Below are 16,525 nucleotides of genomic sequence, written 5' to 3'. Positions count from 1 at the left end.
AGCCACATTTTTGAAATTCTAGAAAAGGACACAACAAAGGTGCAAAAGCCTTGTAATTTTGAAACCGTTAGAGACATCTACTTAATTCTTTAAACACAAATGGAGAATGTATCGTTTTATTGTTTAAAAGTGAAATCGTATACTGGGCACTGTTGCTGTTTGACATTAACAATGAGCTTAATATTTCAGTAACTTAATATCAACATGTTTTAATTAAATACTGTCTGGTTTCAATTTTGTATATCTTCTTAAATGACTTAATATCATAAACCTCGATAAAGTGTTATATGGCTTTAATGTATTTTTTGAAGCAGGTGTCAAGTTCAAAATTATTTTAACCCAACACTAGACTTAAAATTGTTTGGCCCTGAAATTTTTAGTAAACTGGTATCAAGAACCTTTTAGACTGTTTGCTCCAAACAAGATATGTATTTAATAATATTTTTAAACCATTATATTAAAAATTAAACGACTTGGAATAAAATAATTTTTACCATCAGAAAGAGTGAATTTGATACAGGAAATATGTAAAATGTCATTTTTTCAAAAAAGTAGAGTTCACATGGTCTGGTTTTGGCGTCCAGATTTTTCATAAGTAGTCTGTTGACGTTTATGCATTTATCACGTATGGAAATATTAAACCTGAAGAAATACATATTAAACGTGAACTGGATACGAAAAACCAAAATATAATAATTCGAAGCTGGAAAATGTGTGAAATTTGCATAATAAAATAAAACTTTTCAGCATATTTTGAGGAGTTAATACATTATGAAAATGTATATTTGCATAAATGTTCGTAGTTTACTCGTGAGTTTTCTTTTTAATTTTGTGCTCGTTATACTCTTAATAACATTTAGAATATCGTTTTGAAATTCAATTAAGTTCAAACGTTTGTTATCAAGATATTTTTTAGATAATTCAGTGAACAATTACTATGTAAAAATCCTTCGCTTGTTCATTCTAAAAGCATTCGAATCTGAATGTACTGTTATAAATAAAGAATATGCATTTATGGCAACAATATTCTATAGACAGAAAAAATCATCAAGTTTCATGTCTACACAAATATGCTCTTACCAATTCTATCAATTTCTTCTTTTATTTTATTGTAAAATAAATTGATATCAGTTTGTTTCTTGAGATATTCATTGTCTATTGTTGGGTTGGGAGAAGGAATACAAGTTTCCCAGGAAACTTGGAGGATATTCCCTGCGGAAATATAGGAAAATATTTGACAATGAGATTCAGAATCATTTCGACAACATCGATAGGGACCCTGATTTATAGCTCAACGTTATCTAAATCACCCTCTTCCCATTTTCTAATTGATCGATTGCTCTAGGACTGAAGAATTTCCTCTCTGCTAGTAGCTGGGGAAGAAAAATGACGGTATAAGGGAAATAGGAATTCTTGAAGGCTGATCAATTAAAACCTGCGGTTGATGATCAATGATTGGGAACGTGAGCACGTTCCAAATTCCTAATGATGCTGTTTGCAATACTGGTAAAATTTAGAATTTTGTAAGGATACGATTTACAGGCGAAAACTTTAAAGGAAAGCTACCAATGTTTATGTTTGGGCTAAAATTTATTTGTTTAGTATTTTTACTAATTAATGATTAGTATTAACTGGTCAGTATGCATAGATACATATTTGGGTTAGTATATAAATATAATGATTAGTGTAAATAATTAAGTGTCAGTATTTTTTGATCAACGAAATTTAAATTCTTAGTCAATATAAATAATAAAATTTCTAGGATGTTCAAGTTGTATGTTTTTGCAACCACAGAAAGCCACCATCTAACACCATAAATTTTATGTTTCGAATTTAATATTTTAAAAAATTGTGAAAGAATTTTGTGTATGATTTAAATAACTTAACGTCACATTTATTAATCATTAGTGTAATAGGTACTTACCATTTAGATTACGTGCTGATAATTTATTATAAAAACTGACCTATTTACCTACTTAAAATATTGACTACAAATCGATTAAAATAGCTGACTATTAATTAATAAGAACACTGAACTATAAATATAGCAGCGTTATTTTTTAGCTATGTTTAAAGGTGTTACGTCCGGGCTGAATTTTCATCAACCCGACCTTGCGTTCCTCATCGGGTGCGCAGCACTTGAAGGTATTCCACATGAGGGATGCAAGGAAGGGCCTTATATTTTCTAAATTTTCCGTTTTCCATTCGCGCTCCTCCGATCTCGTGCTTCTTCGTCGGATGCGCGTGCACTTGAAGGTATTCCACACGAGAACACGAGAAAGGAGTTTGAGATTCAAATTGACCTTTTTCTTTTCTTTTATTTTATTCTCAATAGTTTCTATCCAATATACCTAATTTGTGTGCCTCGTCGGTGCGACGCACTTGGAAGTATCCCAGGCGAGGAGCACAAAGAAGGCTATATTTAGCTCTTTCAAATAATACAAATTAATCTTCCTTGGGACGATTGCCGTTAGAACTACGTTTGAAAATGTACAGAAATTTGAAACCGTTAAGGTCAAGGCGAGGTATCATAAACATCCTTCACCGCGCGGTTAAGCAGTGCGACGCACATGGAGGAATCCCAGCTTAACTGCGCAGAATAAAGAGAATGCGATTTTCGCCCTTATTTTGCGAGCGGATACCTCTCATACCTGTAAAGCATGCGTCAGTCGGTCCTTCCACGGGAGAATGAGTGCAATAAAGAATGAAAGTGATTTGTTTGAGTGATATGAAACGATCTGAATAGGAATGAAAAGCGAGGCTTGCGTGACAACCACTGAGATTTCGAGAACGTCGACGAACGTTTAGGAACGTTCAAGACAGCGGTCGACAGGGATCATAAACGCGTATTGTCACGAATAGGCAACAAAAACTGCCAAGCATCTACAAGCAATGTTCTGGAATAAATTCCTAGAATATGTTAACGTATATATATATTCGATATGCGTGAACTTGCGTTAAAATGCGAATAGAATGCTCCCGAAATTAATTAAAAGTAAAACATCAATTTCTTTGTCACGGAAGCCGGAAAATGCGTGTAATGAAACGAATATCGATTATAAGATACGTCGAATGATTTAAAAAAAAAAAAAACAGCCCAAATACTACTAACTATACGAATATTATAACAAATAATATAAATAAAACGTTAATCGACACCAGAGTTTCGTTCCTAAAAGCTTCATTAATTAATTAGAAATGAATAAAATCAAATAGAAGTATTTCGAAGATTCTAGAAGGTATAGAAATTGCGACACACGAAATTCAGGAAGCGCTGTAGGGGTAAAAGAAAGATAGTCAACGATAGACAGAGTCGGAAAGAAGGTCAAGGAGGGATGAGAACTCGGGAAACGCGCCTAGTTAAACCCAATGCGTGCGGGCCTTCCCCTTCGACACGTACCCTGATTTGCCAAATGATGTCCCCACTTTGGGCCCATGATCGCGGGTCGAATCCTGAGATACGATCGCTTGACTGAGGCAAATCACTCTTCGTCGAAAAATCGTGAGGTATGTGACGGGGAGCCCATGTTCGCGGCGAGAAATAGTTACGTGTGAAAATTGTAGTGATTAGCTGACCGGTAAAGTCCTTGTAAAAGGCAGTGCCGGGAGATTGCGATTCTCATTTTCCGCGTAAAGGACTCATACGAATACGTTAAAATCTTTTCACACTATTCAATTATCTATCTTTTCTCTTTCATTTTAAATCTTCCGATAATAATTAATATTCCTTTTTTTTTTTCGCGTCGCGTTGTATCTCGTATATTATTAATCGTATTTCGTATCCGTGACGCCGTGAATATCTAAGGCTCAAACGCGAACGCGTAGTGCGTGCATTTAGTTCTCATCCTCTCTTCGATTTTCCAGATTTCTAGACCATCACCACAGCTTTCGTATACGAGACTCGTTGCTATATAATACATATAAATATTACATCGAATTGGTGAGTTTTACATTCTATATCTTCGTTAACACAACGAATCTGGTGTCGAGTGAGGGCAAAACGGCGATCTACGAGACCGCTAGTCGTGCAAGTATCCAACTAGATCGTTTCGTTCTTGGCGCAAAAGTTCGAGGTAACAAAGAATAATTATTAAAAATTTTCCATTTACACGCGCGTGAAGACGGCCCACGAGACTGTTAGTCCTGGAAGCATCCTACTGGGACCGTCTTCTTTTCGATCGTCAATATAAAATAAAACACCGAAGTTCGAATCACGATCTTTAAAGCCAACATTGTTTTTCCTGTCAGGTTACTATTAAAAGTTCATTCCATCTAAACTACATTGATTTAATATCCGTTCTAACATATTATTTTTCTAACATTTTATTCATATATTCCATACAGCTCGCACATTTTGTTAACCAAACCATTTTGTTGTAATTATTTTTCTCAGAATTATACACATCTTACCTATATTCAATTTCTAATCATTTGCATTCAAACACCCTTTACATTTCCTTTATTAACAAGCCTACCTTCTTGCACGAATTCATACGAGGGGCCCGTATGGGACCAGAGCATTGATGGACTCGATAAATAATTCAGGATCTTACTTTAAATTTTCGATTCTTTTAAATTGTTCCAATCCTAACCGACCTAACATCGTCGAACACGATTGTGACTGGTGGCAGCGATAATACCGTTCTTAACCGCGTATTAATCACCCAGAAAGTAAAAGAAATAATAATATCAATAACATCGATTCAATTCCTGGTAAATTTCTTTTTTTTGTTTTTTTATTTTATACTTCGCGCGCCGAAAACACGCTCGCGACTTAACAAAATTTTGGTGACAGCGGTGGGATGCTTTTCAATGCTCGTTCGTTGGAATTTGTGCAGTTAGGTGTTTGAATTTTCAAAAGTGTCAATTTTTCTCAAGTTATTTCCGACTGATTCGAACTACGAGTGCGGTAATTACGGGAAAATTACGAATATAGATACCCCTTTTGCCACGCTTCACTACGCATTGTGCCTATATATATATATTATTGAAATTTATTTACCTTGTTAATTTGTGTTATAAATTTTGTGTTATATCTATTTATTCATATATTTATTGTATGATTTATATATGTGTATTGTGTGATAATTGTTCATTACTGAATTTACAACTGATCTTGTTTAATCGTATCTTGTCATATTTATTTATTCGTTTATCTATTCTGTTATTTATCAGTTACTTATTTAAAACCTAAATTTTGGTAATTCACAATCTATTTCTCAGAAATTTATCTATTTACTGATTATTCAATCTGATTTTTGGTATAATTATTATCATTTACTGTCATTATACATTTCTACCTATATATTTGTCTGATCAGTGAACAATTATCACGTAAATTGTTATATTGATATTTTTGTGTTATTTTCATATATATATTGTGTATATTTTTGTGCTTAACCGATATATTGAACATATTTTCACAAGATGCCTAATTCTAAAGAGACAGGCCCTGCCAAAAGCACGGCTATCGCAGGTCCTAGTAAAAGCACGGGTATTGCTAGCCTATTAGACGGAATTAATACCGGGGAGGGTAACGAATCGGTTTTTACAGCTTCGGTAATAGGAAGTTTCGCCGTCCAGCAGGCCGTTCAGCATGTACCAGTTTTTGACGGGAAAAATATCCGATTAAGAGATTTTCTTGCAGAAGTAGAATTTAATGCGGAAAGTCTCCCGATAACGGCAACGCGTGGTTTTGTACGACTCGTAATCTCTAAATTAAGAGGAGAAGCTCGCGATAGCGTCCACGGGTTAAAATTTGAGACCGTTTCAGAATTGGTGAAACACTTGAAACGTCGTTTTACGTCGGATAGAACGTATAATGATTTCTACTTCAAAATCGCCAATGTCCGGATGTACCGAGACGAATCCGTTTACACATTTTACGACCGTATTCGAGCCTTATTGGTCGGGATAGAGGATTTCATTAAGATCGAATATAAAGGCCGACCATCTGATATCATGGAACCCGTAACGGCCACCGCGTTAAATGCATTTCTTCGCGGTTTACCGGACGAAATAGGTCGAGCCGTGGAAGCGCGAGACCCGAAAAAGTTAGTAGACGCGCTAGATATCGCTCTGAGAGTAGAAACACGTTTAAAAGATCGACCGTCCACGTCATATGATTTTTACCGTCCGTCCTATGAACGCGCTGATGATTACGATTACCGATCTCGTTACCACGACAGCCCGAATAGAAATCGTAGCTACGCGTATCCTAGATACAGCTCGCCGGTACGAGCGCCAGAAACTTCTCGTAACATCTCGTATTCGCGTGATAGAACACCGAGTCCTGTTAGAATACTGCACAGGAAAGATTTGACCGCAGAGGAACGAACGTGCCCGTATTGCGCGCATCCTCAGCATATGCATACGAGACCGAGCATGCAAGCGGATGATAGACGGGAGAATTCACCTGTAAGAACGTGTGATTCGCGGCCGCGTACATCACCTTTGCGCGAGCCCACTGCCGGACCATCGGGCCGAAGGTCACCGTCACCGGAAGTAAGGGAACGTTTAAACTTGAACACGACTCGTCGTACCGACGCGACGACGAGCCGCCAATCTCCGGAGCGTCGATCACAGGTGAAATTCCAGCAGAAACCGTATTAGCAATAGAAACGAATCGCGATACCCCGATAGTAAGATTGTCATCTAAAGACTTCCAAACAAAAGAGGCGCAGTTCTTAATAGATACCGGTGCAGAGATCAATTTGATAAAACTAGATACGTTGCTTACGAACATTCCGATAGCTACGCACGAGGCTACCTTAATAACGGGAATTACTCCGCAAATAGACAGAACAATCGGGACCGCGACAGTCCATTTACAAGGAAAGCCAGTCCGTTTTCATGTTATATGCTCAGATTTTCCACTAAGCACAAACGGAATTTTAGGGCAGGAATATCTTCGCCAAGAGCAAGCCGAAATTTCGTTCGCAAATAATACATTAGTCACGAGCACAGATCCAGTTCGTCCGATCAGATTCGTCGATCAACGCTCGTTAGATTATCACGAAAGGCGTAAATTAGAACCGCGTACGTATGTACATTATAAAAGCTCGTACAAGACAACCCATCGCGATCGATGTCGTTAATGATAAATTAAAAGAGGGCTATTTGCCGCGTTTAACGACAGTTGACGGCCTGTATGTCGGCGCAGCTGCTTTGTCGGTTACAACCAGGGCGTGTGCCATGTACTAGCAATAAATTCGCTCAACCAAGACCTTGAATTTACAATACCTGCACAGGAACTGATACCTTTTGTTTATCATTGTTTTCCGGAAGAACAAGATGATTCGGATGCCGATAGTACGCCTAATGTAACGACAGATAGAGTTACAGAAATTCTGAATAGACTACGATTAGACCATTTAAGCGACGAAGAACGTGAGCACGTAGAAATGATAGTCGAGGAATTTCCTGAACGTTTTCACCTTCCGTCCGATAAATTAAAGGCTACTAATTACATAAAACATAACGTACCGACAATAGACGATATACCACTAAACACACGACAATACAGATTTCCACCAGTGCATAAACAAGAAATAGAACGACAGATTTTGACCAAATTATCCCATGACATTATTACGCCTTCAAATTCACCTTATAATTCTCCTTTGTGGATAGTACCCAAGAAGCCAGAATCAAAGGGAAACCCACGTTGGAGAATGGTAATAGACTTTCGTAAATTGAATGAAAAAACAATAGGTGACGCTTATCCATTACCAAACATCACAGAAATATTAGATCACATCGGAGCCGCACAGTATTTTTATCCGACTTCGAAAAGGAGGAGGATACTCAATTCGATGTGTATATTTTTTTTTTTTTTTTTTTTATGAATGTTCACCGATTACGCCGAGACGGATGGACCAATCGGAACGAAACCTTTTGCATCTGGTGGAGTATGTCTCCCGATTGGTCCCGCTAAAAAAACGATTTGCATTTTTTCATTCCTAACGACTTTTTCTCTAAATGTATGTTCGCCGATTATTCCAAAACGGATGAACTAATCGGAACGAAACCCTTTGGATCTTCTAAAGTATGTGCCCAAATTGGTCCTGTTAAAAAAACCTTTTATATTTTTTCATCCCGAACGCTTTTTATCGCAGAAAAACGTACTATTTCATGTACGTGCGCCGTACGTTCACCGATTGCTCTGAGACGGATAGACTAATCGGGACGAAACTTCTTGCATCTTGTAGAGTATATCTCCCACTTGGTCCCGTCAGAAAGGCATTTTGCATTTTTTCATTGCTAACGATTTTTTTGCAATAACGTAATGCTTGATTTACATTTTTCACCGATTACCGCGAGACGGATGGACCAGTCGGATTGAAAATTTTGCATCTTGTAGAGTACATCTTTCAATTGGTCCTGCAAAAAAAATGTTGGTATTTTTTCATTCCTAACGACTTTTATCGCAAAATACGTAATACTTCATTTATATCTTCCGGCGTTTATGCTGCAGGGAATGTACCGACAGCGATGAAACCTTTCACATTTAGTAGGAGGTATATCCGCGATGATCCCACTTGCAAAAATTTATGAAATTTGTTGTTTATTAACAACTTAAATTCGGTCAATTTTTTTCGGTTTATGGTTATTAGCTAAGCAACATAAATCTAAAATCACCTTACACTATGCTACAAATACTACTGGTTCCACTAAAAAGTGTGAAATAAAATAATTTTTAACAAAAAAAACATCCGACTTCGAAATGCACTAAAAAGTGTAAAATAATTTCTATTTCATTTATACCAATATTCCATAGCTATTAATAATATCTACTTAATCGTTAAATAGGATACCAAATACATTTCAACGTTTTCGGAGCCGGTGCAAAATTAAAAATACCCTAACAACCGATGCTGCCAATAACGATTTGATTGCGGTATGGCAAATTTGGTAATTAATAAGTCGTAAGAGAAAAATTATAGGTCTGGCTGAAAACATTTGTAATTGTAACGATTGTATGAGAAATTGGCAGCACTCCTGATGTACATGCACTATACTGCAGCTCACAAGAGATCATACTTAACTCGCGCCGCTCACTAGGTCTAGAAAGATTTTTAATAACGTGTGTTATTCCCCTCTACTGCTTACTTCTTATTATACTTTGGGAACACATAAATGGTGGGCAGAAATATATGACGTACGATAACTGATAACCGGTGATGATATTGTAAAGTTTCGCGATACAATGAAATTCCAATTATTTGTCGCAAAAAAAAAATGATGTGAACGCAAAGTAAGAAGCAAGCTGTAAAGGGGAATTACACGCACTATTAAAAATCTCCCTAGACCTCAGTAGGTCACTAGCTGCGCGAGTTAAGTGCGGTCACTCGTGAACTGCAGTATAGTTAATTCGGAATGGGTTTGTTCATTCCCGTTGAATATTGTTTACTTGAAATTATCAAATGGGTGATTTATCATAGGTTGCCGACGCCGGAGTTAGGATCTTCCTAGTAGAGGAAAAGTTTTTAATTTTGCGCCGCCTCCGAAAACTTTGAAATGTATTTGGTATCCTATTTAACGATTAAGTAGATATTATTAATAGCTATGGAATATTGGTATAAATGAAATAGAAATTATTTTACACCTTTTAGTGCATTTCGAAGTCGGATGTTTTTTTTCCGTTTTCGATTTAGCCAGCGGGTTTCAGCAGATCGAAATGGACCCCAAAGATCGCCATAAAACTGCCTTCAGTACGCCAAATGGGCATTACGAATACATTCGTATGCCCGCGGGTTTGAAAAACGCGCCAGCCACATTTCAACGGCTTATGGACCAGGTTTTACGCGGGTTACAAGGTATCGAGGTTTTCGTGTACTTGGACGATATAGTCGTTTATGCGAAAAATTTGGAACAACACGGTAAGAAAGTTCGACGTCTATTCACACGTCTAGCCGACGCCGGTTTAACCTTGCAACCCGACAAATGCCAATTTCTTAAAACCGAAGTCGCGTATTTAGGACATGTAATCAGTAAACTTGGAGTCCGTCCTGATCCTAAAAAGATCGTCGCCGTTAAGAATTTTACGCGGCCAAAGAACGCAAAAAATATTAGACAATTCTTAGGTTTGGCGGGTTATTATAGGCGCTTTATCGAGAATTTTGCGGAAAAGTCAAAACTTCTTTCCGATTTGTTGAAAAAGAACGTACTTTTCATTTGGGAAAAGGAACAGAAAAAGAGTTTCGCCGCGTTACGGAAAGCATTACAATATCCTAATTTTGATAAGCCGTTCACATTAACCACAGATGCCTCAGATTTTGCAATAGGAGCCGTTTTGAGTCAAGAGAAAGATGGGCATGATTTACCGGTAGCATACCTTTCTCGCACGTTAACTAAACCGGAACGGAATTACTTCACCACCGAAAAGGAATGTTTAGCCGTTTTATATGCGGTATTGCATTTTCGACCGTACCTTTACGGTAGGAAATTTAAATTAGTGAGTGACCATGAGCCGTTGAGGTGGATAAATTCAATTACGGATCCCGGTCAACGTTTAGTACGTTGGAGATTGAAATTACGGGATTACGAATATGATTTCGCGCACAAACCAGGGAAATTCAACACTAACGCTGATGCCCTGTCGCGAAACCCCATTGTCGTGGATGAGTTAAACACCTCAGATGATTTCTCGCTAGATTCCTCTTCAGATGAGGGACAGCCTGCGAGCCTGACAGGCATGGAAAAATCCCCCCAGGCTGCTCCCCTCACGGAAAAGTGTGAACCGCCCTCGGTCATTAAAACGGTTGAAAGGTTCTTACATACGAGCGCGCGTGTCAAGTTAAACACTGCGCGTTGTGCTACGAAACCCAAGGTCGTTTTACCGGTCACGGATTCACCCGAAACATCCGGTTCCGAACTAGAGCCTGTGATTGTCAAACGAAAGGTAGGAAGGCCGTTAGGATCGAAAACAAAACCGAAATCTCCACCTATTCATGATCCGGAAGCCATATCTACTCGAACTCGGCTTAGATCCGCGGATAAACCGACATCTCAACCTTTATCCACTCCACTTCTTTCAAAACTTGCTATCATAATCACTTCGAATACATCAACAGACATAACTACAGACAGTGATACATCCGACGTCGATTCAGATGCGTCCGAATCACCGATTTTCGTTCGTCGTAGGAGCGTCCTACCGAGCTTGGGGTCATGTCCGAGAAAATCCCAAACCTCAGGACTCGAGCCGGACCTCGCCAATGTAGACTCCGATAAGGAACTCTTTAAAACACCTTATTCAGAAAGTGATCAGGAATTCTTTGACTTTTCACCTGACAAAGAGAATTTAGAACAAACTCAGATCACTAAGAACCCAGATACGGAGACTGACGTTGACGACTTACATAAACACCTAGACGACTTAACGCAACGGATGCATGACGTTACACAGGACACCATAATACACAGACCACATTACCAATCATAATTACCTCCTACACCACCATCCTTACCGCCAATAGTCGTACCAACACCACGAAATAGAACAATTTCAAAACCGAACCCTCAGACTCAGGATGAAAACACTTTAGTGCAAACCGACGTGTTACCACACATTTCCTCCGCGAATATACTCATGGATTCAGAGGATCTATACTCGGATCCGCCTCGGAAAATAGAAGTTTCAAAAATAGTAACTTTTGCGTCAGAGAACTTGACCTACTACAGGGACAATTATGTGCACTTTCTTAGTAGCGGTTTACGGCTCGCACCTGTAAGCGAATTGCTCGTTGATATCGGCGTAATAGATCTTGAAACGCTAGGAAAATCAGAATTGAAACCGGGTAGTATAATAGTGACAGACCGCGGTAAAAATAAAATTTTTAGCATCGTATTACAAAAGAATTCTAATGACGATCTATCGGTCGCGAAATTGGAATTAGTCCTACGGAAGCTCAAATTAAAGTTATCCGATTTGAACTTGAATTCTTTCCGGATTTCGCGATTTGACGATCTTACCGATGTGTTACTGCAGGTCGTATTACCCGGAATATTAAGAAAGATTTTTAAAGATTCCGACGTGAAGATTACCCTTTGCTACGGGCGCGTGCAGTTACCACCCAGCGAAATTCGAAACGAAATCATCGCGGAAATGCACGGGAGCCTCGTAGGCGGGCATAAGGGAGTAACAAAAACCTATCAACGAGTACGCGAAAGATTCTATTGGCCGAATATGCGTGCTCAAATAGAGGAGTACATACGGCAATGCACTAGTTGTCAAACGCAAAAGATTTCGAGGAATAAAACGCGTGAACCCATGGTTATCACCGATACACCCGTAGAACCGTTCGCGAAGGTAGCGATAGACACTGTCGGGCCTCTTCCAATTACACCTGATGGAAACAGGCACATCCTCACAATGCAAGATAGCCTTACGAAATTTTGCATAGCAGTTCCGGTGCCCAATATTAAGACCGAAACAATAGCTCACGCATTAGTAACTCATCTTATTCTACAATTCGGTACACCAAAAGTCATTCTATTCGACAGAGGTACCAGCTTCTTAAACAAAGTCTTTTCTACTATGGCAAGAATGTTTGGCATCCAACACATAACCACTTCGTGTTACCGACCTCAAACTAATGGTGCCCTAGAACGTAGCCATGCGGTACTAGTCGACTATATTACCCACTATCTTGGAGATTTCGACGATTGGGACAGGTTAGTTCCTTTCGCGATTTTTGCATATAACACCTCCGTGCACGAGGGTACGAAATTCACACCTTTCGAGTTAATTTACGGAAAACGTGCGCGATGTCCTACAGCATTTTCTGCAACTGACGATCTCCCGACTTACGACGGGTATATACGCGATTTAAACGACCATTTAAACGAAATGCAGGAAATCGCAGGAAGTAATTTAAATCGCGCAAAAATCAAATCGAAATCATATTATGACGCAAGAGCGCATCCATTCAAGGGTAAAGTTGGGAACATGGCATACGTCCTGGTTGAGCCAAGGGTAGGGAACTTTGGCACACGGTACCACGGTCCCTACGAGATAGTAGAAATTACACCAAAGCATAACGTTGTGTTAAAGGATCAAATGGGCAACTTCATTTCTAGACATTTAGATAAATTAAAATTCTGGAAGACAGGAAAGACTTGATAACTATGCACAGTCGGCCTTCTACTCGAAATTTAGAACCAGATGATTCGACGAAGAGGCAACCAAGACTCCGTGGAAGAGTCGACTGATGCATTGCGTTTATTTTGTACATTTTCTTTACAGGAACGGTTCGAATAACCATTGTACCTGCGTTATTGATTTTTCCCTTATATTAATTTCGCGAATATTATCTATGTATCTTGCGTCCGTTATAGCCGCTCACGATGACAACATATCGAGCCAGGAAGGAGGATAACCAAGGAAGGCGCGTTTTCGTGGCTAATTTGGCCCCGTTCACACGCAAGAACCTATTGATGAAGGTCTTCGAGGACTACCATCCAGAACACGCGGTTATTATCCGCAAACCAACCGGCACGATAGCATTCGTGACGTTTCCAACGTGTGGAGAAGCTATGGCGGCCATCCGATGGGCCAAGGATACCAGCCCGATGCTGCATAAGCGTAAACTGACCGTGAGGGAGGCGGATTCATGGCATGAATCTAACCTGCTGCAGCCAAGGCCGAGACCCAATCCATTTCCAGGATGGGAGCGTCCTTACTCTCCTCCGTTGCCGGTGGAGGTAATCGTCCGCATCGCTCGTCTGCTCCGGTTTGAGGAGCGTGCACGCATGGAGTGCGTGTGCCGGGGTTGGAGAGCGGGAGCTCTCGCCTCGTACTCTACCATCCAGGATCTCGACCCTGAGGATTGGCGCTGGCCCGAGTACCAATTCGGAAGGAGGATGACCACCGCCACCTTCCATTGGGCTGTCAAAAGGATGGGCCCCTACATCACCAGCCTACGCCTGCCCGATCGAGCGGTAACCGGGAACCTAAGCCCTCAGGTCCTTGCCATTGCCGTGAGGGGTTGCCCCTTCTTAACAAACGTCGATTTATCCGGGGTAACGGTCCGTCCTCCCGCGATACGTGATTTAATTCCGATAGCCGCAACCTTGCGGAAGATCTATCTGGGGCCCTGTCATGGCCATTTGGATCCTGAGTTGGCGGGACTGCTTGGAGCGGCGACGCAGCTCCTGGACTTCGGGGCGAAAGCAACGGAGTTTCAGGGGAAGTCGTTGCTTCAAGTAGCCCCGTCACTCAGGACCTTGCGGCTCTGCCGGTGTCCATCAGTGCTTCCAACTCCGTTAGCCGGTGCGTTAGGCCGATTAAGCGCTCTCGTTGCCCTCGAGCTCTCCCACTGTGACGGGTTAACCTCGGAGGAGCCACTTCATCAACTCATTGCAAACCAGGCCCTGCACAACACCTTGGAAGACCTGAGAATCAATGGGATAAGCTTCGACCCCGTTATGTTAGATCCAGAATTGGAGGACATTGAGGTGCCGGAAGACCTACAGGCACCGTATGTGGAGCTAAACATAGGACCGGCGAACGCAGGAACCTCGTTAGCAGAAGCGTTCACCCGTCTCCACACCTTGCACCTACGTTTTTGTAGTTGGGTGTCGAATTCCCTGCTGATACAAATTGGGGGGCATTTGAAGGATCTTGAGCAGTTGGATCTTTCGGGCTGCTCAAACATTCGCGGGCAGTTCGCACTGGAAGAACTGGCTACACTACCCAAACTGAGGGAAATTCATTTGTGCAATTTGCATCCTTCAGTGGGCATCCAAGCCCTAGGATCCATAAGGACCTTGCAGGAGGTCCAATGTAGAGACTCCTCTGGAGTAACAGACGAGGATGTATGCCAGGTGGTCAGGGGCTGCCCAGCTCTGGTACGCCTCAACGTCGAAGGATGTCAAGGGGTGACACAGCAAACCATCGTGGGAGTAACGGAAATAGTACGTCGAGAAGGAAGAACTGCTGTGCTGAGCTTGTGGGTAGGCGAAACAGGCGCGAATCGGTTCGCGAGGGTCCGAGAACCTCTGTTGCTCCGGGTTTTCTTTGAGCGGGCGTATCAGCCAATTTTAGCGTAGACGCGAGAGGGCGGACGCGTCGCGATACCACCACGCGTACGCACCCCCACATTGCCGGGGACGGCAATGGTCCTAAGGGGGGGCGAGTATTGTTACGTCCGGGCTGAATTTTCATCAACCCGACCTCATCGCGTTCCTCATCGGGTGCGCAGCACTTGAAAATATTCCACGTGAGGAATGCAAGGAAGGACCTTATATTTTCTAAATTTTCCGTTTTCCATTCGCGCTCCTCCGATTTCGTGCTTCTTCGTCGGGTGCGCGTGTACTTGAAGGTATTCCACACGAGAACACGAGAAAGGAGTTTGAGATTCAAATTGACCTTTTTCTTTTCTTTTATTTTACTCTCAATACTTACTATCCAATATACCTAATTTGTGTGCCTCGTCGGTGCGACGCACTTGGAAGTATCCCAGGTGAGGAGCACAAAGAAGGTTCAAATAATACAAATTAATCTTCCTTGGGACGATTGCCGTTAGAACTACGTTTGGAAATGTACAGAAATTTGAAACCGTTAAGGTCAAGGAGAGGTATCATAAACATCCTTCACCGCGCGGTTAAGCAGTGCGACGCACATGGAGGAATCCCAGCTTAACTGCGCAGAATAAAGAGAACGCGATTTTCGCCCTTATTTTGCGAGCGGATACCTCTCATACCTGTAAAGCATGCGTCAGCCGGTCCTTCCACGGGAGAATGAGTGCAATAAAGAATGAAAGTGATTTGTTTGAGTGATATGAAACGATCTGAATAGGAATGAAAAGCGAGGCTTGCGTGACAACCACTGAGATTTCGAGAACGTCAACGAACGTTTAGGAACGTTCAAGACAACGGTCGACCGGGATCATAAACGCGTATTGTCACGAATAGGCAACAAAAACTGCCAAGCATCTACAAGCAATGTTCTGGAATAAATTCCTAGAATATGTTAACGTATATATATATTCGATATGCGTGAACTTGCGTTAAAATGCGAATAGAATGCTCCCGAAATTAATTAAAAGTAAAACATCAATTTCTTTGTCACGGAAGCCGGAAAATGCGTGTAATGAAACGAATATCGATTATAAGATACGTCGAATGATTTAAAAAAAAAAAAACAGCCCAAATACTACTAACTATACGAATATTATAACAAATAATATAAATAAAACGTTAATCGACACCAGAGTTTCGTTCCTAAAAGCTTCATTAATTAATTAGAAATGAATAAAATCAAATAGAAGTATTTCGAAGATTCTAGAAGGTATAGAAATTGCGACACACGAAATTCAGGAAGCGCTGTAGGGGTAAAAGAAAGATAGTCAACGATAGACAGAGTCGGAAAGAAGGTCAAGGAGGGATGAGAACTCGGGAAACGCGCCTAGTTAAACCCAATGCGTGCGGGCCTTCCCCTTCAACACGTACCCTGATTTGCCAAATGATGTCCCCACTTTGGGCCCATGATCGCGGGTCGAATCCTGAGATACGATCGCTT

General features: G+C 40.8%; 2 protein-coding genes across 2 annotated transcripts in view; both read left to right on the top strand.

Annotated features, from left to right (window-relative positions):
• The window catches only part of LOC114881042 (trace amine-associated receptor 1), a 349,388-nt gene that overhangs the window by 16,274 nt on the left and 316,589 nt on the right, over positions 1-16,525 (top strand). The window lies entirely within an intron of this gene.
• LOC114880770 (SCF E3 ubiquitin ligase complex F-box protein GRR1-like) lies at positions 3,495-15,083 on the top strand. Its single transcript, XM_029197149.2, has 3 exons — positions 3,495-3,507; positions 3,865-3,940; positions 13,342-15,083. The coding sequence occupies exon 3, from the start codon at positions 13,351-13,353 to the stop codon at positions 15,052-15,054; it is 1,704 nt and encodes a 567-aa protein (XP_029052982.2). The 5' UTR covers positions 3,495-3,507; positions 3,865-3,940; positions 13,342-13,350; the 3' UTR covers positions 15,055-15,083.

Source organism: Osmia bicornis, unplaced genomic scaffold (genome assembly GCF_907164935.1).
Source record: "Osmia bicornis bicornis unplaced genomic scaffold, iOsmBic2.1, whole genome shotgun sequence".
NCBI classification, from domain to species: Eukaryota; Metazoa; Arthropoda; class Insecta; order Hymenoptera; family Megachilidae; genus Osmia; species Osmia bicornis.
Note: the sequence above shows the minus strand (reverse complement) of the source record. Positions and strands in the feature narration are given on the sequence as shown.

What these genes read in the sequence shown, in the direction of transcription:
- LOC114880770 (XM_029197149.2), top strand. Translation starts at nt 13,351, where the DNA reads ATGACAACATATCGAGCCAGGAAGGAGGATAACCAAGGAAGGCGCGTT.